Source organism: Colobus angolensis, unplaced genomic scaffold (assembly GCF_000951035.1).
Source record: "Colobus angolensis palliatus isolate OR3802 unplaced genomic scaffold, Cang.pa_1.0 Scaffold13, whole genome shotgun sequence".
In the NCBI taxonomy this organism is placed as follows: domain Eukaryota; kingdom Metazoa; phylum Chordata; class Mammalia; order Primates; family Cercopithecidae; genus Colobus; species Colobus angolensis.
The window spans coordinates 19,159,715-19,185,640 of NW_012114252.1; the positions used below are offsets into that span (position 1 = coordinate 19,159,715).

Consider the following 25,926-nt stretch of genomic DNA (forward strand, 5'->3'; position numbering starts at 1 on the left):
ATGTAATTGAAGAAACATTCGGAATGACCCATCCCCAGCCACCATCTGACCACACCACATAGAAGACCTTAAACCAGATCTGGTCAACATAGCCCTTTGGAGACCCAGATGTATGAGCAAAGTAAATGATTTTAATTTCAGCCGCTGCATGGGGGTCATAAATTGCATAGCAACAGATAACCTGCTGTGACCCATCTCAATTGAAAGCTCTTTCACAGTCCTCTCCCAGAGGCTTCACATCAGTGTTTCAACAATGTAGGACAGCTCTGCAACCAGTTGCTCAGTTATAATGAGAAAGTCTGCTTTGATCTCCACATTATCCTGGCTTGGGCAATAAGTTACGTGGCTACACTAGGAATTAACTACAGATGTATTGCCTGAGTCAGGGAGGGTTTGTTTTTAAAAAACAAACCAACTCATGTTTACTAAAGTGCACCACGTAAGAATAAGGGAATATCCCATGAATTTAAATAAATAAAGATATGAACAGAGACCACCCATGAAACTGAATATAAAACCCAGGAACTTAGGACATCTGCTTCACTTTCTTTCTGCTCTTCATGCCCTCAACTGAGGAGACTCACTTTTTTTGTTGTTGTTTTGTTTGGTTTGGTTATGTTTTGTTTTGAGACGGAGTCCCACTCTGTCGCCCAGGCTGGAGTGCAGTGGCGCGATCTGGGCTCACCGCAAGCTCCTCCTGGAGGGTTCCCGCCATTCTCCTGCCTCAGCCTCCGGAGTAGCTGGGACTACAGGTGCCCGCCAACACGCCTGACTAGTTTTTAGTTTTGTTTTGTTTTGTTTTTGGTATTTTTAGTAGAGATGGGGTTTCACTGGGTTAGCCAGGATGGTCTCGATCTCCTGACATTGTGATCCGCCCGCCTCAGCCTCCCAAAGTGCTGGGACGTGAGCCACTGCGCCCGGCCTGGCTCTTTTCATTCTCCCTCTGCCTTCATTCCTCCTCTGCAGCTTGGACTCTCATTTGCATGTAAACTATTATGGCCATCTCCATATGGCCCTTAGGTCACCTTCCATGTCCAGCACCCATAATTAAGTAACTAGTCTCCGTGTCCCAATTTCAAATTCCCAGCTGGAAAATCCATCACGCCCAACTGGGATCAGATGTCCAGGTCCACTCAATGGTATTCGGAGAATAAAGATACTAGATATGTAGTAGGATCCCTCTCTGAACAGCTGAAGGGGGTAATGTTCAGAAAGGGAGTATGAACAGGTATATACTGTGGTTATTAGGGAATAAATGAGATAAATAAAACTGTGGGATGTGATTTCTGTTCCCAATTTGAAATGTATCCTTTGGTAATTCACATGGTGATTGTATCTTATTCCTGTGTTTGGGAAATCTTGTGATCCCGTGGATTTTTCTCAAATCTCACATCAGACAAACACACAAAGGCTATATGAGCACTAAGACTCCCTGATTAATTAAAACCTGACAGGATAAGGATATCATAGAATTATCTAAGATAAAAGGAAATGCATGATGAAACTGCAGGGTGGGGTGGGACCTCAGTTCCATAATGACATTTTTCAGATAGGACTAAAAGACGTGTTTGAAAGGAAAGGAGAGTGAGAAACAACCAGTTTAACCTGCAAGTTCTATTTGAGATTTCTACCACGAAAGCGTTGCTTCTAAAGCCACATGCTCAATAATTCTCACCTTTTGGAAAGCTTTCTCAAAGAGTGTCTACTGCCTCCTTTAAGCTTTCGTCCTGTCCCCAAAATTGACTAAGTAATAATCATCTGTAACATTTATATGGTATCTTATGTTTCACAATAATATAGTGCTTTCCTCACAGTTTTACAAATGAGGGAACTGAGGCTCACCGAAAAAGTCAAAGAGCATAGTAAGGGCCACAAACAGCACTGTGGTACATACAGCCCTTTTGATTCCCAGGTTAGATTTAAGGAGTAGGCAGTGACATACTAAGATACTTCTCTCCCCCTTGACTTACTTTTAAAAGACTCTCTCTCTCTCTCTCTATATATATATATATGTGTGTGTGTGTGTGTGTGTGTATACACACAGTTATTACATATATAGTGTATGTATACCATATACACTATACACATATACATATGTGTGTGTATATACTACATATACACATATACACACATATACATATGTGTGTATATATATAGTTATTGCATATATATGTATTTATGTATATATAGTTATTACATAGGTATATACAGCTATTACAAATAACATTTTACTCGCATCTTAATAACTTCCTCAGATATTGGCATGCTGTTCTTTATTTTTGTTTTTATTATCTCGAGATACAAGCAAAATTCCGTATTAGTAGTTATGTCAGTTCTTTTTGTTTATTTGTAAAAATGAGTCATTTTTTAAAACTGTTTATTTCTAAGATTTGGCATTAAAAAGAGCATTTTAAACTTACATAACATAAGTTGGCAGAGAATTTTATAGAGAGAAAATAAGAAGTGAAGCATGTATTTATATTGCATGCATCCTGGATTTACTACTTCTACATCAAGATCTGAGGAAATATGCTATCAAGTTTATGATGTTATAATACTGTCACTTTACATCTGTTCTGGAATATAGAGAGAGTCAATGATTTATAGGACTGGTTTTGGTAAGCAGACCGTTCCTGATTCCCACCAGACAATTTGTACTGCAACAGGATATGTTAAAATTTCTGTAAAACATGTAAGTTTGACAATAGCCTTTTGAATATCTTTTCCATCTTACAGAAACTTGGAAATTTCATCTTTAGCAAAAAAAAAAAAAATGATTACTATAAATCTAATGTTAGCAAATTTCTTCTTCTCAATGAGAGATAAGTATTTTCAGGGATTCTTCTGCCAGTTTTTAGATAATGGGGGAGACTGCTCCTGGAATTACAAAGAGACGACCACTGAAAATTTGTCCTCCATAAAGCGAGGAGAACACTGGCACAATCAACTTTTTCAGGACTTTGGAGATTAATCAAAGGCTTCCAACAATCTAAGAAGCATTTATAGGCCGGGCACAGTGGCTCACACCTATAATCCCAGCACTTTGGGAGGCCAAGGCAGGTGGATCACTTGAGGTCAGGAGTTCGAGACCTGCCTGGCCAACATGGTGAAACCCTGTCTCTACTAAAGATACAAAAATTAGCTGGGTGTGGTGGCAGACGCCTGTAATCCCAACTACTCTGAAGGCTGAGGCAGGAGAATCTCTTGAACCTGGGAGGCAGAGGTTGCAGTGAGCTGAGATTGTGCCTTTGCACTCCAGCTTGGGCAACAAGAGCGAAACTCTGTCTCAAAAAAAAAAAAAAAAAAAAAGCGTTTATTCAGGAACAAATGGTTGAACTTTGGCAAGAGCAGTGTTTCATGGTCCTTCAACTTTTGTAGCCACCTCCTCTTCTCCCTAGCTCTGTAGTAGCCCTAAACCCGGCAGCCTCGCAATCTTGGCAGCCCCGTAAACCAGCAGCCTCTGAGTGACTGGATCTCCTCCAAAAACACCATTCTTAGAGAATTATTATCATTTGACCTATCTGGCCACTGTCACTCACAAGATTTGTTTTCATATAAAGTGAGTCAGAATAAGCTCACTACAAACCTTTTCCCTGGGGCGTTTGTAGAAAACAACCAGCAGGAATCCTTAGGTAGCATTGCAACCATTGGGACAAACAAGAAGCTGGCCAAAACACTTAGAAGGAAATGAGAGGTCCGTTAGAGTACTTTGAAAAACTGCAATGTATGCCTCAGAATCTAGAAGGCTATGCACATGTTCAGAGCTGTGGGTGTGCTCGTAAGACACCTGGGAAGACCCCAGTTTCTCTCCTAGGGTTGCTCTTAAGGCTTTGCACAGGTAGAAGTGCAGACTAAGGAAAAGATGTAAACTGTCGCCAAGAGCACCACAGCAATGCCCCAGCACAGAAGCGTCCCAGCACAGAAGCCCAGCTCCTAAGTGAAGGCTAAGAGTGTTATTGCTTCAAACTATTTAAGGAAATATGTTTACTCACTGACTACTACAATAAATAAGCAGAGAGTTCAGTGGCTACACATGACACATCATATAGACATTGCAGATTTCGTTAAGAAAAGTAATGAAACAAACAAACAACAATTACAAGCAGAAACAGCAACCTACCCAGGAGTGGACAGTGAATCTGATTTTCAAAGTTTCTACATTTTATTATTTATCATGTTTAGTGCTTTGTCTGGAATGTTTGTCCCCTCCCAGACTCATGTTAAAATTTAATTGCCATTGTAACAGTACTAAGAGGTGATTAGGCCATGAGGACTCTGCCCTCGTGAGTGATTTAATGCTGTTATCACAGGAGTAGGTTTGTTATTGTGGGAGTGGCTCCCTTCCAAAAGGATGAGTTTGGTCCCTTTTGCCCTCCCCTTCTTCCCACCTTACCCCACTGGATGACCCAGCAAGAAAGTTCTCACAATATACTGGCCCCTTGATTTTGGACTTCTCAGGATATAGAACGGTTAGAAAATAAACTACCATTTTTTTTTTTTTTTTTTTTTTTTTTTTGAGACGGAGTCTCGCTCTGTCGCCCGGACTGGAGTGCAGTGGCCGGATCTCAGCTCACTGCAAGCTCCGCCTCCCGGGTTTACGCCATTCTCCTGCCTCAGCCTCCCGAGTAGCTGGGACTACAGGCGCCCGCCACCTCGCCCGGCTAGTTTTTGTATTTTTAGTAGAGACGGGGTTTCACCGTGTAAGCCAGGATGGTCTCGATCTCCTGACCTCGTGATCCGCCCGTCTCGGCCTCCCAAAGTGCTGGGATTACAGGCTTGAGCCACCGCGCCTGGCCAATAAACTACCATTTTAAAAAATAAATTAACCAGTCTGTGCATTCTGTAAGAGCAGCACAAACCAAACTAAGAAACATGGTTGTCAACAAAAAATTATGAGATATTCAAATAAACAAGAGAGTATGTTCCGCAGAGAGAGAAAAAAGTAGTCAACAGAAACTGTGTCTGAGAGAGCCCAGATATTAGATTTACTGGAGAGGGATTTTAAATAAACGATCATAAAAATGTTCAAATGACTAAAGAAAATTATGTCTAAATCGCTAAAGGAAAGTATGAGAGTGGTATTTCCCCACATAGAGAAGAACAATTATAAAAAGAAACAAACAGAAATTCTGAAGTTGAAAAGTACAGTAACTAAAATTAAATATACACTAGCAGAAATAAAGTCTACCTAAGCTGGCAAAACAAGCAGTGAATTTAAAGATAGATCAATTAAGATGATCCAGTCTGAGGTAGAGAAGAAAAAAACAATGAAGAAAAATGAGCACAGCCTCAGGGGCCTGTAGAGTACCATCCAGTGTACCAGCGTACATAATGGAGTCACAGATGAGACGAGAAAGACAAGGCAGGAATGATATTGGAGGAACGAATGGGTGAAAACTTGCCGAATTTGATGGAAAATATTAATGTACACATCTAAGAAGCTTCTCAGATTCCAGGTTGGATAAACTGAAACAGATCCATACCTAGACACAACATAATCCAACTGTGAAAAGCCAAAGGCAAAAAATATCTTGAAAGCATAAATATAGAAGTTATGCTTCGTGTACAAGGGTTCCTCAAGAAGATTGACAGCTGACTTCTAATCAGAAACCGTGGAAGCCAAAAGGCAGAAAGATGACAAATTCAAAGTGCTGAAAAGGAAGACTGCCAGCCAAGAATTCTGTATCCATAAAAATGACTTCTCAAAAATGGAGGAATATTAAGACATTAATGAAAAACAAAAACTAAGAGAATTTTTCTCTAACAGATCTGCCCTTCATGAAACAGCAAAGGGAATCTTTCAGGCTGAAATGAAAGACATTTGACTTGAATTCACATAAAAGATAGACAGCACTTGAAATTTAAACACATAAAAAGAAGTATTGCCTGTTTTTGTTACTCTAATCTTTCATTATATTTAAAACATAATTACAGAAATAAATGAACATAAGGCTGTTATAAATGAGCACACAATGCATAAAGATGTAATTTGTTTGAACATAATGACCCAAAGTTAGAAGGGTAGTGGTAGAGGGCACAGCTGGCTATATAAGAGAAAAGTTCTTGTACACTCTTGAAATCTAGTTGGCATTAATCTGAACTAAATTGTTATAAATTAATATATTAATTGTAATCCCAAGGGAAATAATGAGAAAATAATATATGAAAATAAATGCATGAGAATCAAAATGACATGTAAATTAGTACCTATTTACACAAAAAAGGCAGCAATGGGGGCATAGAAGAGTGAAACAGGTATAATACACATAACAAAAAGCAAAATGGTAGGCATAAATCCTACTTTATCAGTAATTGCATTAATATAAATGGATTTAATACTCAAAAGGCAGAGATTAGCAGAATTGATTAAAAAGTCATTCAGCTATATTTTGCCTATAAGAGACATCTATTGGATTCAAAGACACAAATTGGTTGAAAGTAAAACATGGGAAATCATGTACCACTCAAAAAGTAACCCGAAAAGTGCTAGAGTACGTATGTTAATATCAGGTAACTCAACTTTAATGTAAAAATTATTATTATAGAAAAAATAAGGACATTATATAGTTAAAAAGGAAGTATTCCATCATGAAGATATAGCAATTTTAAATATATATGTGCCTAACAACAGGGTTCCAAAATACATGAAGCAAAACTGACAGAATCAAAAGGAAAAATAGAGCATGCACAGATATTTGAATATTTCAGTACCTTTCACAGCAACGGATGGAACTAGACAAAAGTTCAAGAAAAACAAGACTTGAACAACTATATACAGCAGAAATTTATCAAACATGCTTTTCCACAACAGCAGAACACACATTCTTCTGAAGAGTGCATGAAACATTCTCCACGATGGACCACATACAAAACCATGAAACAAGTGTCAATAATTTTTAAAAGAATTAAAATATTACAAAGTGTGTTCTCTCACCATAATGGAATGAAAATAAAAATACTCAATAGATGGAATGTTATAAAATTCACAAATATACAAAAATTATCTATTATGGGCTAAATTTTGTCCTGCCCTGACCCCTCCCCTCAATTCATATGTTGAAACTTTAGCCCCCAGTCACTCAGAATGTGACTGTATCTGAGAACAGGGCATTAAGGAGGCCAATAAGTTAAAAAGAGGTCATTAGGGTGGGCTCAAATCTAATATGACTGGTGTTTTAATAAGAGCAAATTTGGACATGCACAGGGTGTGCCATCAGAGAGTCACATGTGAGGACACAGTGATGACACAGTGAGAAGGCGGCCATCCGCAAGCCAACAAGAGAGGCCTCAGAGGAAATCAAACTGTCAACACCTTGATCTTGGACTTCTAGTTTCCAGAACTATGAGAAAATAAATTTCCATTGTGTAAACCACCCATCTGAGGTATCTTGTTATGGTAGCCCTAGCAAACTACTACGTTAACCAGAATACTCCTACATAACCAATGTATCAAAAAAGAAATCACAATAGATATTATAAAATAAGGTTAGACAAATGAAATGAAAATACTACATATTAAAAGATGTAAGGTATAACTAAAGCAGTTCTTATGGAGAATTTTATAGCTGTAAACACTCATCTTTCTTTAATAATTTCATTTTTAAGAAAAGCTTTAGATTCACAGCAAAATTAAGGGTAAGGTACAGAGATTTTCCATATAGCCCCTGCTCTGACACCTGCATAACCTCCCCTGTTATTAATCTCCCTGACCTGAATGGTACACATTTTATGATTGATAAACCTACATTAACACAACCTAATCACCCAAAGTCCATAGTAATAAATGCTTATATTTAAATACATAAAAGTATCTTAAATTAACCTTTTTATATTCAAAAATGAGGAAAAGTAGTAAACAATATCCAATGCCAGTAAAAGGAACGATATAATAAACGTTTGAGTAGAAATAAAAGAAATATAGAGAAAAACAATAGAGAAATCAATAAAACCAAAACTTGGTCCTTTGAAAAGATCAACACAATTGAAAACCTTAGCTAAACTGACCAAAAAAAAAAAAAAAAATGACCAAGCCAAACCAAAAGAAAAATTACTAAAATCAGGAATGAAAGAGGATACAATAGTGCCCCCTTACCCATGATTTTGATTTCCACGGTTTTAGGTACCTATGATCAATCCTGGTCCAAAAATAAAAGATAGAAAATTCCAGAAATAAATAATTCCAAAAAGTTGAAATTGCACAACATTCTGAGTAGCGTAGTGAAACCCTGTGCCATCTCACTCCATTCCATCTGGGACACGAATCAACTCTTTATCCAGCGTATATACTGTGTACACTACCTGCATGTTAATCATCAATATTTTCTGCTCTTGTGTCTAACCACTGGCACCATCATGGCTCAGTGATCTGGCATCACCTGGAACACAGGAACCTTTTCTGACCTGTCATCAGAAGGTCAGTTGTAGCCTAATGCGACATCACAGTGTCTATGTCATCTCATCATATAGTCATTTTATTATCTCACATCATCACGAGAAGAATAAGAGTGAGTACAATACAATAAGATATTTTGAAGAGAGAAAGAGACCATATTCATATAACTTTTATTACAATATATTGTTATAATTGTTCTATTGTATTATTGTTAACCTTTTCTCTGCCTAATTTATGAATTAAACTTTATCATAAGTATGTACATATAGGAAAATCATAGCATATATGAAATTTTGTTCTATCAGCAGTTTCAGGCACATGCTGGAGATCTTGGACGGTATCCCCCAGAGAAAAGGGAAGTATACCGTATATTAGAATCAAACTTAAAATGGGTTAAAAGGTAATACTAGTAAAATTATATGCCAAAAAAATTAGATAACCCACAAGAAACAAAGAAATTCCTAGAAAGACACAAATCATGATAGGCTTATATCAAATAGATTTAATTAATAAAATCTTTCCACAAAGGAAAGACCAGCCACACATGGCTTCATAGAGGATTTCTTCCAAATGATTACAGAAGAATTAATACTAGTTTTCATAAATGCTTTTAAAAATGTGAACAGGAAGGAGTATAGCCTAACACACTCTATATGACCAATCAAACAATAATAATCATTAACAACAGGTATACCGAAATATAAGATCAAGGGAAACAATATAAAATTGAAACTGACTCACAAGTGATGCACATGATATAGCTATCAGATTTGATTTCGTAATTACTCCAACCAACATGTACAATAAATAATGATAAAACCTTCTACCAGGTAATTAAAATCTATATGAAAGTATCAAATGGAAAGTGTAGAACTAAAAAATAATGTGACAAATTAAAATTGAATTGATGGCTTTAACAGTTGATTGTACATGGATGAAAAGGATTTCATATTGTGGCAGGGCAGTAGAAAATATCCAGGGTAATATATTGAGTGAAAACAAAGGAAGGCCTAAGAGATATAAGGAAGATGATGATAATGCTGAACATAATCTCAGTGTGATCCTTGAGGAGGAGAAGGAATGAAATGGGTTATAAGTAATATTTGAAGGGAAAATGGTAATTCAGTTTTCAGAACAAATTCAAGATATATAGCCAGTGATTCAAGAAGCACTGCAAATCATTCTGATCCCTTTTGTCCTCTGTCTTCTCCACTACTAGTGCCAACTAGATTATACACTCTATGAAGGTAGGATTGTTTTCTATTTCTTCTCTGTACATCTGTACCTCTTGGGATAGTGCTAACTATTAATACAAAAAGGACGCTCACTAAATATTTGTTTTATTTGTCATAACTGCACACTGGATTGGAATTGGAGAATCTAGGTCAATGGGGCCTTGAAGACCTTGGACTTGGCTTACAGTCTTCAGGATTTAGTCAGGTCCAGTTTTGATTAAGTTGAATTGAGTGGGAAAAAAGAAATCGTAAAGCCATGGCCAAAGTGACATGAAATGCATTTTTACTGGTTGAAGACTGTGAGGTCTCTGGGGCTAAGGTGGGTCTCAGCGACTGTTTGATTCCAGGTGCTTCAAGCTAATTCGCCCATAATTCCCTTGCTAAGGCTGGAACCTAATGTACCTTGACTTCATGCCCAGCCCTGACGGGTCTCCTTGTCCAGGAGGATGGCTGGTAGCAGTCTTGAGCATCCTGTGAGTGCATGTGGATCTGAGTCAAATCAGAAGCAAACACTTAAGGTATGATTGAGCAGCTCACTTGAATAAAGACTTCAGGCAGAGCCCACCAAAGCTCCAACAACCTAGCTCGACCCTCTTATCATGAACCTACTGTTTCCAGGCTGGACAGAAACAAACTGAACAGTCCTTGGATGCTGATTCCGTTGGCTGTCTATGCTTCTCGGTATTATAGTCATCAAGGAACATAGGGATCAATGGACACTCTTTGACTGCCTGAATTTAATAACCTGTGACAGAACAGTTTGTATCTTTCCAAAGTTTGGGTAAGGATCTAAAACATAGTGAGGGTCGACGGTCATTGCCCAGACTCAGTCTCTGACTGGACGCCTCCCCATCCACTGCGGCCTGAGCACCTCCTGTGAGCTCACACTGATTATTCCGGATCCACAGATCCATTCCAGAGGTCCAGCTTAATATGCATGTATTGAGAATACTTTGTGTCCCGAGGGATCCTGTGGAACATGAGGCACTAGGGGCCAAACTCTCAATGACAAATTAATGGGAAAGGATCTTCCATCAAGTTTTTGCCACTTACTAATTCGGTCACTTCCAAATGAGGCGTTCAGAGGTAATTTCCTGAGATTGTAAAATCTTAGCAGTTTTTCTCAGAATGTCTTTAAGGGACCATCTGCACCACAATCTCCTGCAGTGTGTGTGCATGTGTTTTTTTAAAAACACAATTTTAGATCCCACCACAAGCTCCTGAATCAAAGGACTGAAGAGATGGGACTAGGAACTGATTCTAATGGGGGCAGAAATAGCTCCTAAAGGTACAAAAATGGGATTTTGAAGGGCAAAAACTCTTAGCTAAAGCAACGATTTTGTGACCCTCCATCCGGCCACATGCCATAAGTAGATATCCCAGCCTGTCGGCGTTATTACAGTTTCCCAGAGGGTGAGGGGCTGATAATAAAAAACAGATTGAGAAGCCCTGAACTAGGAAAATGCATCTTAATAAAATCCTCAAGTTATTCTTATGCATCCTAAAGTTTGAGCTCTACTTAGGAAAGGAAATCTGTATTTCAGCAACACTGCTGTGCAAATAGACGTTTCTGTGGTGTTGATAACATAATTTCTATATTCCTGCTTCTTGCTTCTCTTCTTGATTGACATGTTAATGACATAAGATACAATTTTCAAAGGCATTCTCAGACGACTAACAACTGTATGGAAATTCTCAGGCATCTATTTTTAGAAGTCTTCACATTGATGTTTTCGTTATCATTTCAGGAGGAAAAAAAAATGACACTGGCTTGATCTGGCTTGATACTTTGTGGTTATTCATTGTAACTTCTTTATTTAGAAATAAAATCAAACTTCCAGAACACTTTCCCAGATAACACAAGAGCTCCCATATATCCTCTATCCGGGTTTACCAATTGCTAACTTCTTACCATGCATGATTGTCCTTCCTTCTGTCTGGAAACTGTCTTCTGCAGGGCTTATAACAGGAACAGAATTGAGAACCCAGGTACGCTTAGTTTTATCTTCCTTTCCTCTGTTGATGTTAAATGTAACACCTTTGTGAATATAAGAGCCACTGTAGTGGAGACTGTGTGAGAGTAGGTCCAGATTGCTATGCAGTCACATGTCCACCCTAGCTAATGGGGTCTCCAAAGACTTTACAGATAAATGGTTGCAATACAGTATCTAGAAATGGAAAATAAATGCTGACAACCAGGTGGACTATTGTGTTTGGTTATTGTTGGTGATGGTGGGAACCAGCTGCGTAGTCTATTAAAGCCACTTAGCAAATTTTATGATGTATTTTAGTCCATTTTTTACCCCAATAGCTGAAAATTTGGAGAATGAATGTTTCTTTTTAAATATCAAATCATGCCCCCCCGCCCCACCGCCCACAGGCATCTCGATGGAGTTCTGCTGCAGCTTGATGATGAAGCCACAAATATACAATAAATGCTGAATCCGTTCCAAGCGGCAACACTATAAAAGGAAGCATGCGCTTCGTTATTCTCTTTGGTCCCCAGATGGCTGTTTTCCTTAGGCTGTTTCCTTGCAGATTTTGTCATAACAGAAAGGCTCAGAGTGGTGCTGCCGTTTCACTTGACTGGCGGCTCCAATCATGCTATTACAAGGTTGCTGTGAACCCATACCTTTTTGGGTAACGTATTTTAACAGAAATTTGAGTAATTTCCCACACAATTCGTAATTCTGAGACCACTACAATGGATCTTGATCCTGGCTGTGATTCTGAAGTTTCGCTCTCTGATTCTGGGGTTAAGGGCACAATCACTGGAGTCCTGTGGCTGCACTTGAGTTCTAGTTCCATCATGTATGTACCTATGGTTTCAGGGAACCACGTAATATAACAAAGCCTCAGCTTCCTTATTAGTAAAAGAAAGAGTGACAATTCTAGTATCCGTATTATAGAGGTATGGAGAGAATTAAAGTAATTCTTACATGTAAGGTACTTAGTACAGGGTTACACCAAAAATGTTCTACATATGTTAGTTTCATAATTTTCTTCTCAAAATTGTTATAAACTAATTTTTTTTTTTTTTTTTTTGTGACGGAGTCTTGCTGTCACCCAGGCTGGAGTACAGTGGCCGGATCTCAGCTCATGCAAGCTCCGTTTCCCGGGTTCACGCCATTCTCCTGCCTCAGCCTCCCGAGGAGCTGGGACTACAGGTGCCTGCCTCGTCGCCCGGCTAGTTTTTTGTATTTTTAAGTAGAGACAGGGTTTCACCATGTTAGCCAGGATGGTCTCGATCTCCTGACCTCGTGATCCACCCGTCTCGGCCTCCCAAAGTACTGGGATTACAGGCTTGAGCCACCGTGCCCGGCCCCGTTATAAACTAATTATTATACAAATGATGTTTTCTTCATTATGTCTTCATATTTAGGTCCCTCACAATTCCAGTTTTTAACCCTTAGCAGAGTCATAGAATTTAGCTCACACTACTATATGTATATGCAAAGAATAAAGCTATTTCTTATTTGGCCAGTAGTTGATTTTGTCTTATTCTTGAGTCCTTACTCATGGTAATGATGGGCAAGCCAGTTAATATCGAGTTTGTGGTTTCTTCTTGATCATGCAAACAGCCCTCTCAAAAAAACTGTGCTATCTAGGACAAACAAAACACAGGTTGCCCTTTTCTCACTAGGATGATGCCTGGCTGGATGGAGGAAGAAGCTTATCTTCCTCGCATGTTTCCTTGTGATGAGAAGGACCTTCAGAGAGCTTGAGTGTAGCCCTGCTCTCATTCCCGGGCGTTCCTGGGCAATGTTCTTTATGAGTTTCGTGATTGGCCACTTTAGTGATCTGGAGCTCTCCCTTGCCAGCTCATGAGAGCCAACTGTTAAAATTCCAGGAATTTTATGAGTTGGTTGTGAGACAGTTAAATAATACCTATATTAAAAATCAACTGACATGAACTTACAATGCAGTAGATTGTATTTAAAGCAAAGGTAATAAAGATTCACTTTCTCCATACTCAGCATTCTCCTTTGCTGTGTATATTTCCCCCTTTGTTCCACTTTTGTTTGATAAATTATACACTCAACCTCCAGGATAATATGCTAAATTTGCCTCACATCTATTCTGCATTTAAATTCAACATTTAGTAAGCAGAAAGTTTGGAAAACATTCAGAATAGATCTTAAAGTATGGATTCTATGATATATTATTATGGGGTTTTATTACACATAGTCATTCCAGTCATTTACTGATCCTTACGAAGTGCCTGGAGCATGCTACATATGTTGTCTCATTTAATTCTCACAATACCCCCATGAAATGAGTACGACTGTCCATTGTTTTACTGACAAAAAACTGAGACATAAAGTTCAGTAGCTTTCCAGGTCTCAGGCTGAAACCTGTGTAACCCCAAACCCAAAGAATATGGATCAGTGAATTCTATTATGTATGATTCACTGTGTGTCTGCATAATGGACTCTGCATAAAAATCTGACTGCATTTTGCTAATATTATAACATGATACAATCTACTTCACACTGTCTTGGTAGTGAGATCACACTTGTGCTATTTCTTTGCAGAATATAAAAAAATCAATATTAGTTAATTCGTGTTGGATAATTTCATTTGCTAAAAGGATAAATACTAGAGTAAAAGTGCTGTCTATCATCTGAGGAAACCATTGGCAAATGTATGAAATGAACTTTCTATTATCATGAAAGGGATTTTAAACATTAAGAGTAATGAGTACATGAGGTTGCAAGAGGTGCCTTCATTTATTTTATATATATACATATATATACACATACACGTATATATATATATATATAGAGAGAGAGAGAGAGAGAGCGAGGCAGAGAAAGGGTGGGAGGAAGACCATCTCCATACCACGTAACAGGACCGTTCTTAGAAATACAGTGAAGAACAAGAGAAAAATGGCCTTGGCCTCCTCAGCTTTTCTTGTAATAGCAGAGAAAGAAGATAACCCAGTTGGCAAATGAATGCTACATGAGCTGTCAGGTTACAGCTGATCCTACAAGTTTGCCACCTTTGAGAATGTTTTTGTAACACACTACTCAATGTGAGCAGATTCTAGGTTATGCAAATAATTAAATCCTTGATTGCAGAAAGAGCATCATCAAAGGAAAGTCCCTTGGCAATGAATAGATGTGAACATGCTTCTATTTAGGAACTGCTTCCTGGATGTGCTCCAAGGGTGCGCTGATGTAAGGAAAGGGTGGCCGGGACACACGGGGCAGGGCAGGCTGACCTGGCTCACAGGTGGAGGCCTGTCTCCCTCACCACACTCACTGCACCCACCGTCAAGGAGCTCGACCTTCCTGGAGAGGAAGCTTTGCATAGTCACGATGTCTGCCAAGACTCATGTTGCCTTCTGTGATATGCAGTTAGATTTGGGGAAGATAGTCAGAGACTACACATTGGAACACATAAAAGAATTGGAGTGCCGTAGGAAAGAAGGCCCCTTCAGGCAACATTTCACTTTACAGATAAAGTTAATCGGGAAGACAGTACACCTCAGTGAGGTATGAGTTTGAACCTGAGCCATTTTGTACCGTTCTGTGTAATAATGAAATAAAAGAGTAACTGTTGCTTTAATTTTGTGTGTGTGGAAAATGCATTCATGGTATTTTAGTAAAAGTATGACATTGCTATTAGGAGTGGAAACCATTATAGTGCATTGGGGATTGAAGAACCTTTCTGTGGGGCTGGTCTTACAGCTTCATTTTAAGTAGCAGAGAATGGAACACAGTCAATCAATCTCCTAATAGTCTGTGGCATTCTGTGTACTAATGAATTCACCTTTGCTGTTCAAATGGAAATATAGGTCACCTTTCAACTGTGAATTTATTCTAGTAATTGGTATATAGTTTGATCCATTTGACTTAACTAATTTGGATATATGTGGCTTTGTTCTGAAGTGCTTTGTGAGAATGGTGGAAACATTGCCAAGGGTTCATGGCACCAGTGGAAGGTTAATGTTAAAAAGTAAGCTTTTATTGCTTTAAGCCAATGGGCCTTAATGAATTAAAAATAAAAATAAAAATTCAGTGACCTAATGCCCATGTGAACCTAATGAAGTAATTTCTTTCATTTTGCTTTTCGTTCTACAATGGATGCATACACCAGACACTTTGAAACAGTACACTTTAAAAAATCTGTTTCACTTTCTCATTAATTTGCATGGTTGTAATAGGAAATTATGTCGCCCAACTATGGAATAAGTTTGAAGATGACGAGAAACACCACCAATCATCACATCAAATAGGGTCAGATGGCACAGAGGCGGTCTTTGTTGCTGTTCACAGCTGTTTGCATTTTAGATGTTAATGAAAGGCTACAGAGTTGGTTGCACACGTGGAGGGAGGACTCTCTGTAACTCCATTCTCCTCTCTGTTGTTTTCAGTGCTTCGGCTCCTGAAGGAGGGGGCAGACCCCCACACCCTCGTCTCCTCGGGAGGGTCCCTGCTCCATCTGGTAAGAACCGGCACAATCAGTGCCAGTGCATGGGGACACCCGGGGGAGAATACATTACAGGTTCCAAGCCAGGAACGAAATGCACATCTCACGGACGATGATCAGAAAGATGATGTGTTTCTAATTAACAGGCTTGGATAATCTGCTGAAATTATTATTAATTACTGTATTGAAGTTTGTAAGTAATCTTTCATCAATGAAGTTAGAATTTCTGCCCTAAAGAAATCACTTTTAAAAACTAATAGCCTTCAAAATAAGTTAAATAATGTTGTATCAGTTATACAGTATTAGGCAATCACCCTTTCTTTTTTCCCACAAGTTGTCCTTATTCCTCTAATGAAATTCTACTATATTTTGCTCATGAGCCAGCTCATAGAAATGTAAATACAGCCTGCCTTGTAGTATTTTAGAAACAAAGAAGGGGGTAAGTGAATAAGTAACTACATTTAAAAATATTATATTATAAATAACTACATTTAAAATATCATATTTGTCATGTGCAAGAAATTTTTGCTGGTTCTGTTAGGGGTAAAAATAAAGTAAAAGTCAATAAGTATTCAATTTAGTGGTCTTTATGACTAATTTAAAGATAGAAACTTAATTTTGAAAAATATAAATTAACCTAAGATATCAGTCTAATTTATGACTGTCTTTCAACACAAAAAATCATGTTGTATTTCTTCACACTATAGCAAACTGTAGTAGAGGGGGGTCACGCCCGTAACTTCCAGAAGCGTCTTAACATCACATGAATTTTCAACCTTGATTGCACCTGGGAATCACGTGGGTGTTATTAGAATACTGACACCTGACTCCCAACCTGAGTTGAACCCACAAAGATTCTTTCTTCTTTTCTCTGGGATGTGGCTTGACTGCTGGGAGTTGTTAAGACTTCCCAGGTGATTCTAATTTATGGTCAACGTTGGGGAAAAACTGCATGAAAGAGAAACTGGTGTATACCAAAGGCTCAAGAGATCTGGAATGCAAGTTATTACATAGTCAGCAGAACAGAAAAAGAACAGAGAATATTGTGATAGAAGACAGTTTGCCAAAGAACATAGGCGCTTTCTCTCTAGCATTGGAAATAGATACAAAGAGAGATTTCCAGGTAACCTTTTCCTTCTCTGGAATGTTTTGTTATGAAACGTCTCTGTTTTACACTCAGATCCCTATATGACTTCCATGATATTTTCAAGGAGTTGTACCTCATTAGTCCCTAGATCCTAGGTTTTATTTTAAGCAATCCTACTAGGCACATTCTGCTGAGAGTCTTCCGTAGATTAATATTCTCGTCATGGCAAATATCATAAGCCTGTTTTTTGTTTGTTTGTTTTTGTTGTTGTTGAGACGGAGTCTCACTCTGTCACCCAGGCTGGAGTGCAGTGGCGTGATCTCCACTCACTGCAAACTCTGCCTCCTGGGTTCACGCCATTCTCCTGCCTCAGTCTCCCCAGTAGCTGGGACTACAGGCGCCCGCCACCACGCCCGGCTAATTTATTTTTTGTATTTTTAGTAGAGACAGGGTTTCGCCGTGTTAGCCAGGATGGTCTCGACCTCCTGACTTCATGATCCGCCCACCTCAGCCTCCCAAAGTGCCAGGATTACAGGCTTGAGCCACCGTGCCCAGCCCATCAGCCTGTTTTTCAGAAGGTCTAGTTATCAGCATGTTTGCATGTCCCAGTAGAAGACAGACCTCTTCCATGAACAAATCAGTGCAAGTCATTGTTGCTGTTGCTAGGAAAGTGTTATTTCTGTGTATTTATGTGTGAGAGAGAAAGAGGAAGGAAAGGAGAAGGAAGAGGAGAGGGAAGGGAAACACAAGGGGTACAGGGGACAGGGAGAGACTGTCACTTCTTCACGTGTGTGTATGTATAGAGAGAGATTAGATTGATATGTTAATTTTGATATTTTTCAAAATTAAGTTCCTATCTTTAAATTAATTGTGAAGACCACCAAATCAAATACCTGTTGACTTTTACTTTATGTTTGTCCCTAACAGATATAGATAGGTAGATAGATATAGATAGATATAGATAGATACATAGATAGATAGATAGATAGATAGATATAGATATAGAGTATCTGACTTTGAGTGAACACATGCATCTCTATGCTCCCAATCAACAGATCAGCAGTTGCTTTCTTGACCTTTGAAATGAAGCCACAACACCACCATCTCCCATCCCCTTGGCAGCTGCCAGCCAGTTTGAAACCGCCATCTCTCTTTTCTGGATAAACAGCTTTCTCACTCTTCTCCCAGGTCCCATCTTTGCCTACACTGTCCTGTTTCCCATTCTCAGCCAGGTCATGTCACTTCTGTATCTGAAATGCTCCAACAACTTTCCTTCTCTCATAAGTAAAAGCCAAAGTCCTGCTTATGACCACACCATGATCTGTCTCAAGTCCCAGCCCACAGCCATTGCATCTTCTCCAGTCACTTTCCCTCTGTGCTCTGCTCTGCTGACACCAGTCATCTTGCTGCTCATTCAGCACTGGCCCGTGCTCCTGCTTCGTGTGCTCTTGCCGGGGTTCCACACGGCACAAGCCTCCCAGATGTACACGGCTCGCTCGCTGACTTACTGTGGGTCTCTGCTCAACGTGATCTAAAGGAGCAGCCCTCCCTGGCTTGCCCTGTGGGGTATAGTAACTCACCACGGACGCCTCACAAGCAACTCCACTTCCATCCCTTTATCTTGTTCTTTCCCATCTTTTATAGCACACTTGTCACCAAACCTATCATAGGTTCAGGTGACTCTTTTCTATTTCCTAGAATGTTAGCTCCATCAGAGACAGGACTTGTCATATTTTCATGAATATTATAATGCCCAGGAGAGTGCCTGATACTCAGAGATGCTCAGTAGCTTTGTTAAGGAGATAAGCTAATTAATTAATGTTACTACTTAATTAATATCTGACACTGTGATAGATATTGGGGTGAAAAGACGCAAAATGCATATACTGTGTGCCTCTGAGGGAGACAGAAAAAGAAACCGCTGATTGCAGCGGACTGAAGAGGGATTCGCAGAGGACAGTGAAGGAGGCAAACAATGGGGCCACTGGGCTGCTTCTGGGCATCAGTTACAAAGGCTTTTCTCACTCTCCTGGTCCGGCTTAATAACCCTTTTGTCCAAGCTCTCATAACATACACTCCTTGCTTCTCTGTAGATGTTGCCACAATGGAGTATAATTAATGGAATATGTGGCTTTTTCTCTCTGCTAGACTGAAATCTCAGAAACCGTGACTGTCTTGGATACTTTTCCTAGCATGTGATGCATAGTGAATACTTGTCCAAGATCTCATAAGGTACCCTCCTTGCTTCTCCATAGATCTTGTCACAGTGGATTCTAATTAATGGAATATGTGGCTTTTTCTCTCGGCTAGACTGAAATCTCAAAAACTGTGGCTGTCTTGTATACTTTTCTGTTCTTAGCACGTGATGCCAAGTGAATACTCAATACATAGTCAATGAATGAATGAATGAGCTCTAGGGATGTAAGGCGTGATGCATAGTGAATACTCAATACATAGTCAATGAATGAATGAATGAGCTCGAAGGATACAAGGGTCTCTTAGGGTGAAGACCTAGGTAACAGTATACAGAGTATACTCTAAGCCTGGGTAACAGAGTATAAATATTCAGAAATGGTAGCGTTTGAAGGAAAAAGAAATGAGAAGATTAAACTGATGAGGGAGATGGAAAGCACTTTATTAACTCCCAACCCAGTGCAAAAATACTGTATTTTTATATTGTTATGCAAGGGTTGTGAGACTGAGACAAAGTGGAAGATGAATCTGGAGGATGGATAAGGAAACCTCGTGGCAGCTGAAGGAGGGGGCGCTTAGTGCTGAAGTCTCCTTTTCCTGGGGTTACCAAGTAAATAAAAACAAATGAAAAATTGCAGGTTGCTGGAGAGATGAAATTACAGGGTTTCAAAATGTCTTAAGTACTGAAAAAGGCAATTTAGCCACCTAAAATGTCAAGCGTGAGTATCTGTGCTGTTTGCCTCACCTTTTGGGTGTCCCACGTTATGGAGCCTGATGCTTCGTCAGCACTGAGCTCTAATTATAGACGATCAGGGACTTTGAGGGAAAGGCAGAATGCATTTGTGGAGCATCGGGAATCAGCTGCAGAAATTACTGAGTTGTGTTGTTTAACTCAATTGTTGTTAAAGGTGGATATTTGAGAAACATATTTTAATATTTTTGGCCATATAATATCTTTAAGTTTTATCTTCTTTTTCATAAAATTTCAACAAATACATCTGAATTAATCCTTTTACCTCATCATTTATTGAATCATGTCTGTGTTAAACATATGGCAGGTATCAGGTACTCTGACAGAAGGGGATTAATTGCAAAAAGTAGCAACATCTGTATCCCAGGCATTTGGTCTCATGAGGACAGCGTAGAAGAAACCTTAGATTTAACTCTTTGCAAAAATATTATGTTTATGAAGTAAAAACCAGTATTACATAGGCTTGGCTAAAATATCTAGGGTTTTGTTATTACCTTTATTCAATGAGCAATTGAGAAGGAGCTCCCGATGGTAACTAAACCCTTAGCCTCAGACTATAGCCAAGTTTGGATGAAATATATTAGAAATAAGAAATACTCTTTCTTTGATCAAGTGAATTCTAGATATAGGAATTTAAACAGTGGAATTCATGTAGCTGTTAAAAATATTGAGCTGGGGCCGGGCGCGGTGGCTCAAGCCTGTAATCCCAGCGCTTTGGGAGGCCGAGACGGGCGGATCACGAGGTCAGGAGATCGAGACCATCCTGGCTAACATGGTGAAACCCCGTCTCTACTAAAAAATACGAAAAACTAGCCGGGCGAGGTGGCGGGCGCCTGTAGTCCCAGCTCCTCGGGAGGCTGAGGCAGGAGAATGGCGTGAACCCGGGAGGCGGAGCTTGCAGTGAGCTGAGATCCGGCCACTGCACTCCAGCCTGGGCGACAGAGCGAGACTCCATCTCAAAAGAAAAAAAAAAATATTGAGCCATAATGTATCTGAAACTATATCCAAAACATATTATACATGTCCAAAGCAGGTTACAGAACAGTGCGTATAGCACAATCAGATGTATGAGAGAGAGAGAGAGAGAAACCTTTTAATAGAAAAATGGAGGATCTTGAAGACCAGATAAGCAATTTTCAACAGTGACTCAGGTTAGGTAAAGGGGACAAGGTCTTTTAATTTTTTTCTGTTTCCTTTTACAAATGACTTGAACATTTTAAATAAGAAACATGCATGTTTCATATAATAAAACTAACATAAAACTAGTTAAGACTGTTTTTATTCAAATTTTAAATTTTGAATTATTTAGTAATTTTGCTACCCAAACAAGAAAATGTGCTGCTCAAAACCGAGCTGCATTTTACGCTTCACCGTCAGTTTCTCTAAAGGCTTGGATGCTATAGGAAGCAGAGATAATTAGCAACTTACTACATAGAGGTGGTTCAACAGCCTAATTTTCAAACTCTAGCAGAAAATAATGTATTTTGCAGAGGCAGAATATCAGGATTCCAGAGAAAATGCCTAGGGAAATATTTTATTTTTAAAAAATACATAGTGTTAAGGAACAAAAATAGTTGGGGTGTGGCAGTTGCCCACCAGCGACCCTGCCCACCCACCTGGACACTGGTCATTGAACTCCAAGCCCCTTTTCTGCTTTCCTAGAAGAAAAAGGGCAAGAACTACAAGGGCAGACTCGAGCAAGAACATCGCTCACAGCAGAAGACAAAGTCCTGTCTGCACAGGGGGGTTTTCCACACGGGCCCCCATTCCACATCCTCCAAGGACCTCACAGGGGCTGTTCCTGCATGTTCCTTGGGGGATGTGGAATGGGAGCCCCATGGAGGATGCAGCGGCAGGAAGCAGGAGGCAGGTGAAGGGCAGGGAAGAGAGCGGGCACAGCCAGGTGAGTTGGGTGATTCTGACGTCTGAGGGTGAGTGCTGCAGGGTGCTGCCTGGCCCTGGCAAACAGGCAATGGAAGGGCCACAGACTGTGAACAAGAGACTCTTCACATAACCCCAGGGGTGCAATTCAAGATTCAAAATTCTGGCTGGATGTGGCTTTTTCAAATTCAGTGTCTTTCGGGTCCTTGAGAACCATCACATTCATAATTGGAAAGTCGCTAGTTCAGAATTTTAGAGCATTAGTGAAATCTCCAGCTGCATCTTGGATGAGAATAATAACCCTGACCTGCCTGCGGGCGTATTTTTATCATGACTCCCTGCATGCTTGACTTAGAGGGCAAAAGAGCAACAGAAGAGCACGTTGTGATGATGCTTTAAATGCTGCCAGAAACCCAGTGGATGAGTTTTCCATTTTTTAGGAATACACCACACAGGCCTGATTTGCTCCACATCAAACGATCTAAGAAAGGCCCCACTGAAGTTAGTAGCTAGATTTTGTGTTTTGTTTTGTTTTTATATCTTTGTAATAAGGATCCCAAATTATTAAGAATCAGAACTCTTTCCTGACAGGGTGAAGGCAGATAACAACACATTTTTCACAGACTTCTTACAGAATTGTAACTCCCCTAAGGAAACTTGCAGAAATGCACCTTCAAAGCTACTGGTAACAAAATCTTTCCTAGAGGAACTAGAGGTTTGTAGCGAGAAAGGGTTTCCTTACTTACCAGCCTGAAACTCACCTACTTAGAAAGTCCTTCCTTAAGCAATCTTAATAATTTATATTACTCTCTAGATGTACCAGACTGCTAATAATTCTACACATGGCTGTTTCCATTCCTCCTCAATATCGCTGAGGCTGTTTCTTACTTTGGGGAGCTCTACTGAGACAGGCCAGCAGCTCACCACTGTCCCCTCTCAGCTTTCTGCCTGCGTCATCCCCCAATTGTAGGTTGTTCTTCCAGAGGTGTGTTCTTGTTTATAATATCAGCCCTCTGGCTTAGCACAGTGCTGGGTGCATAGTAGTTCCTCAGTGGAAATATGGGTTTAACTAACAGATATATGAATGTCTCACCCCAGGCTGCATCCACTTGTTAAATGCCTCCTGATCCTTCAAGACTAGCTCCTGTGTTCCCATATCCAATTATCCAATTCCTATCAGGCTGTTAGGTACCTTCTGCTGTGACTGCATAGAATGCTATGCATACCCTTTATCATAAACCTCACACTGTCAAACAGCACTATTTCTTAAGAGTAGTTACTACATAATTCACCTTTATATATACCTTGCCAAGTGCAGCTGGAATATCGTGTTGCCTAATAAAATCTAGAAAATTTAAAATGCAGCAAACCAGTGCTGCTGATGAAGGAGATGGGTTTATACTCACTTAAAAGGAAAACAGGTTTTTAGGATTTTAAAGTTTCTGGATGTGGTTCAGTGTTCAGAGTCTGGTTCCATTGGCTGGAAGCTGTGGCTCTCTGCAGTGCAAATAGAAATAATAAATATAATTCAACTCACCGCATTCTGAGTAGTTTATCTATGGCAAGATAACCTGGAATATAATATTTGCCAGAGAGAAGATCATGAAAAGCAAAAATAAGTATGTTCAAGATGACACTACAGTGAATATGATCCTTCAGTGTGATACAGTGGCAGAGAAGTGGACGTGAGTTTGCACAGATGCAAGCACAGGCTATAAGGGCCAGTCTGCGGTATTGCTGTTGAATAAAAACGAGTGTATGGAAGTTCCAGAATGATGTTAGATTTTGAGAAATTGCAAAAAAAAATTAATTTTGCTACTGATATAAATTTATCTCTTTTGTCCCCCACTTTTCTTCTCTGTCACTGTTTCTGACTTTATAGAAATGTTCTTTGAACTACTGAGAACTCATAAACATAGGGCAAACACATGGACTATACCTCATTCAAATTGTGCACCTCACATCGCTGCTTCTTCCCCCATAGCTACTAAAAGTTCAGAGGTTTTTTTTTTTTAATTTACTTGTAGAACTGTGCCTGGCACATGACATTCACAAAGACAACCCTGGATCAAACTGGATGCTTTCCTAATAATTCTTTCTCTAGTCTCCTCTACCATGACTGCTCCGTAACCACTACAGAGAAGGGAAGGGGAAGCTCTCATTGTAAAACTTGTAGACTTGTGAAAACTCATGTTAAAATAGATCCAACCCTCATTTTAAAAATTGGTGAAAGATAACTCTTATGTATGAACCACAGAATTTGATTTGAACCTTCAGACTTGATGTGTGATTTGTAAATATTTGTAATAATTTTCTGGTTTACTGAGTGATAGACTTCAGGGTCATTTATGATATGTTCATTAGCCAATCAGAAGGGCCAGAATCCGGAAACCACCCCTTACACCAAGACAGAAAACACACACACACTCACACACACACATTTTAAGTGCAAAGTTCCCTTTCCTCGTCATTTGGTTCTTATGATTTTCAGTACTTTCAGATGAATCGGCAATGTGAATTGTGTTGAGTTTGTATATTAAGACATACTACCTTTGTTTAGAAAGTTACAAATGAGTGAAAGAGTGTAGTACAAGAGAAGTTGTGAACTGCTGATGCAGTGTCGAAAGGATTTGTTGACATATTCTAACCACACAGTCAAAGGCTTTAGACAGCCTTTGAGGAAGGACTCACTCTCCCATCACCTTGCTCTCTCAGTTTGTCTTAGGAGGCAGAGTGAGATATTTTAGTCGTAGATTGGGATGCCAGAATGTAATCTTTCAGAGCGAAGCCAGTCTTGCTAAATGACAAACCAGAAGGGTGGATAAAGATTGGTGGAGTCCAGGAGGGATGACACTTTGGGGTTCTTATGTGGAATAAGTGGTATCGTTAATGCTTCCTCTGTTGATGGTGTTCTAAGTGGAAAGAAGACTGTCATCATGGTCCCCAAGTCTTCCATGACAGAGAAGAGTGACCAGGTTGGGAGAAGAGGTAGTACATAAGGACGGGGTAAATCTTAGAAAGAAGCACATCAGCGTAAGCATCCAGTGATTCCAGAAGAATCAACGATAAGCTTAGAAGATATCCAAACTTTTTTAGTGCTCTGTGGAAGAATAAGTTTCCCTACACTGGACAAGGCTGCAGGAGAGATGGTGTTTTCAGGGAGACTGACTTCCTTTTAGGTTCTCTGGACATTTCCAGAAGTGGAAATTGAGCTGGGTTCCCATCATTCCATGGAGGGGAGTAATCTGTGGCCATGCAGGAATCTAGGAGCTTGGTTGATTAAAGGGCTTGGTAATTCAGGGCAGGCCTCACAGGTAGGTTACCCATATAGTCACTCAGGGCCTTCTTTTTAGAAAGGTACCATGCTTGTTCTGCTTGGTTTCACCCTCTGTTATCACTATCTTGAAATTGTCAATAATTTTAAAAATAGAAGCCGCGGATTTCCATTTTGCACTGGGTCCCACCTTAGCTAGCTCTTCTTGGCATTTTGAGTGGTAAGTGAAGGTGACAGCAGGAGCTTGAGGACCTGGCTCCAGGCTGCAGGTGGAGGACCTGGTGGTGTCGGAGTTGTCCTGGGTATAATAGAATGTGGGTTCAGTCACTTTCTTGGTGCCATAAAGTGTCACCAGAAAGTGACTGATGTAAGGAAGAACAACCTGAGTTGGGAGGAAGATTTCCTGACTTGAAGAAAATTCTTTCTAGGGAAATAGATTTACTACATAACAATATTATAAGAACATTGTAACAGGAATGTTCCACCATCATACTCTTTTCAGACAAGAGTGACTAGAAGGTATTTATTGCTGTCAAATTATTATTCATAATCCTCTGAAATGTGATTCCCAAAATTATATCACTCGAGAGGGGCTGATACCACTTTCAACGTTGGATCTAATTAACTCTGTTTGATGAAACACAGTGAAAATCCAAGCTGCAGGTATCTGAATATAAA

At 39.6% G+C, this 25,926-nt stretch overlaps 1 protein-coding gene across 1 annotated transcript in view; it reads left to right on the plus strand.

Moving 5' to 3' along the window:
- Positions 1-25,926, plus strand: part of MYO16 (myosin XVI) — a 653,675-nt gene that overhangs the window by 117,462 nt on the left and 510,287 nt on the right. Inside the window, exon 3 of the mRNA XM_011933947.1 lies at positions 16,007-16,077. Coding sequence (XP_011789337.1) covers positions 16,007-16,077 — 71 coding nt within the window. The remainder of the gene's footprint in view (positions 1-16,006; positions 16,078-25,926) is intronic.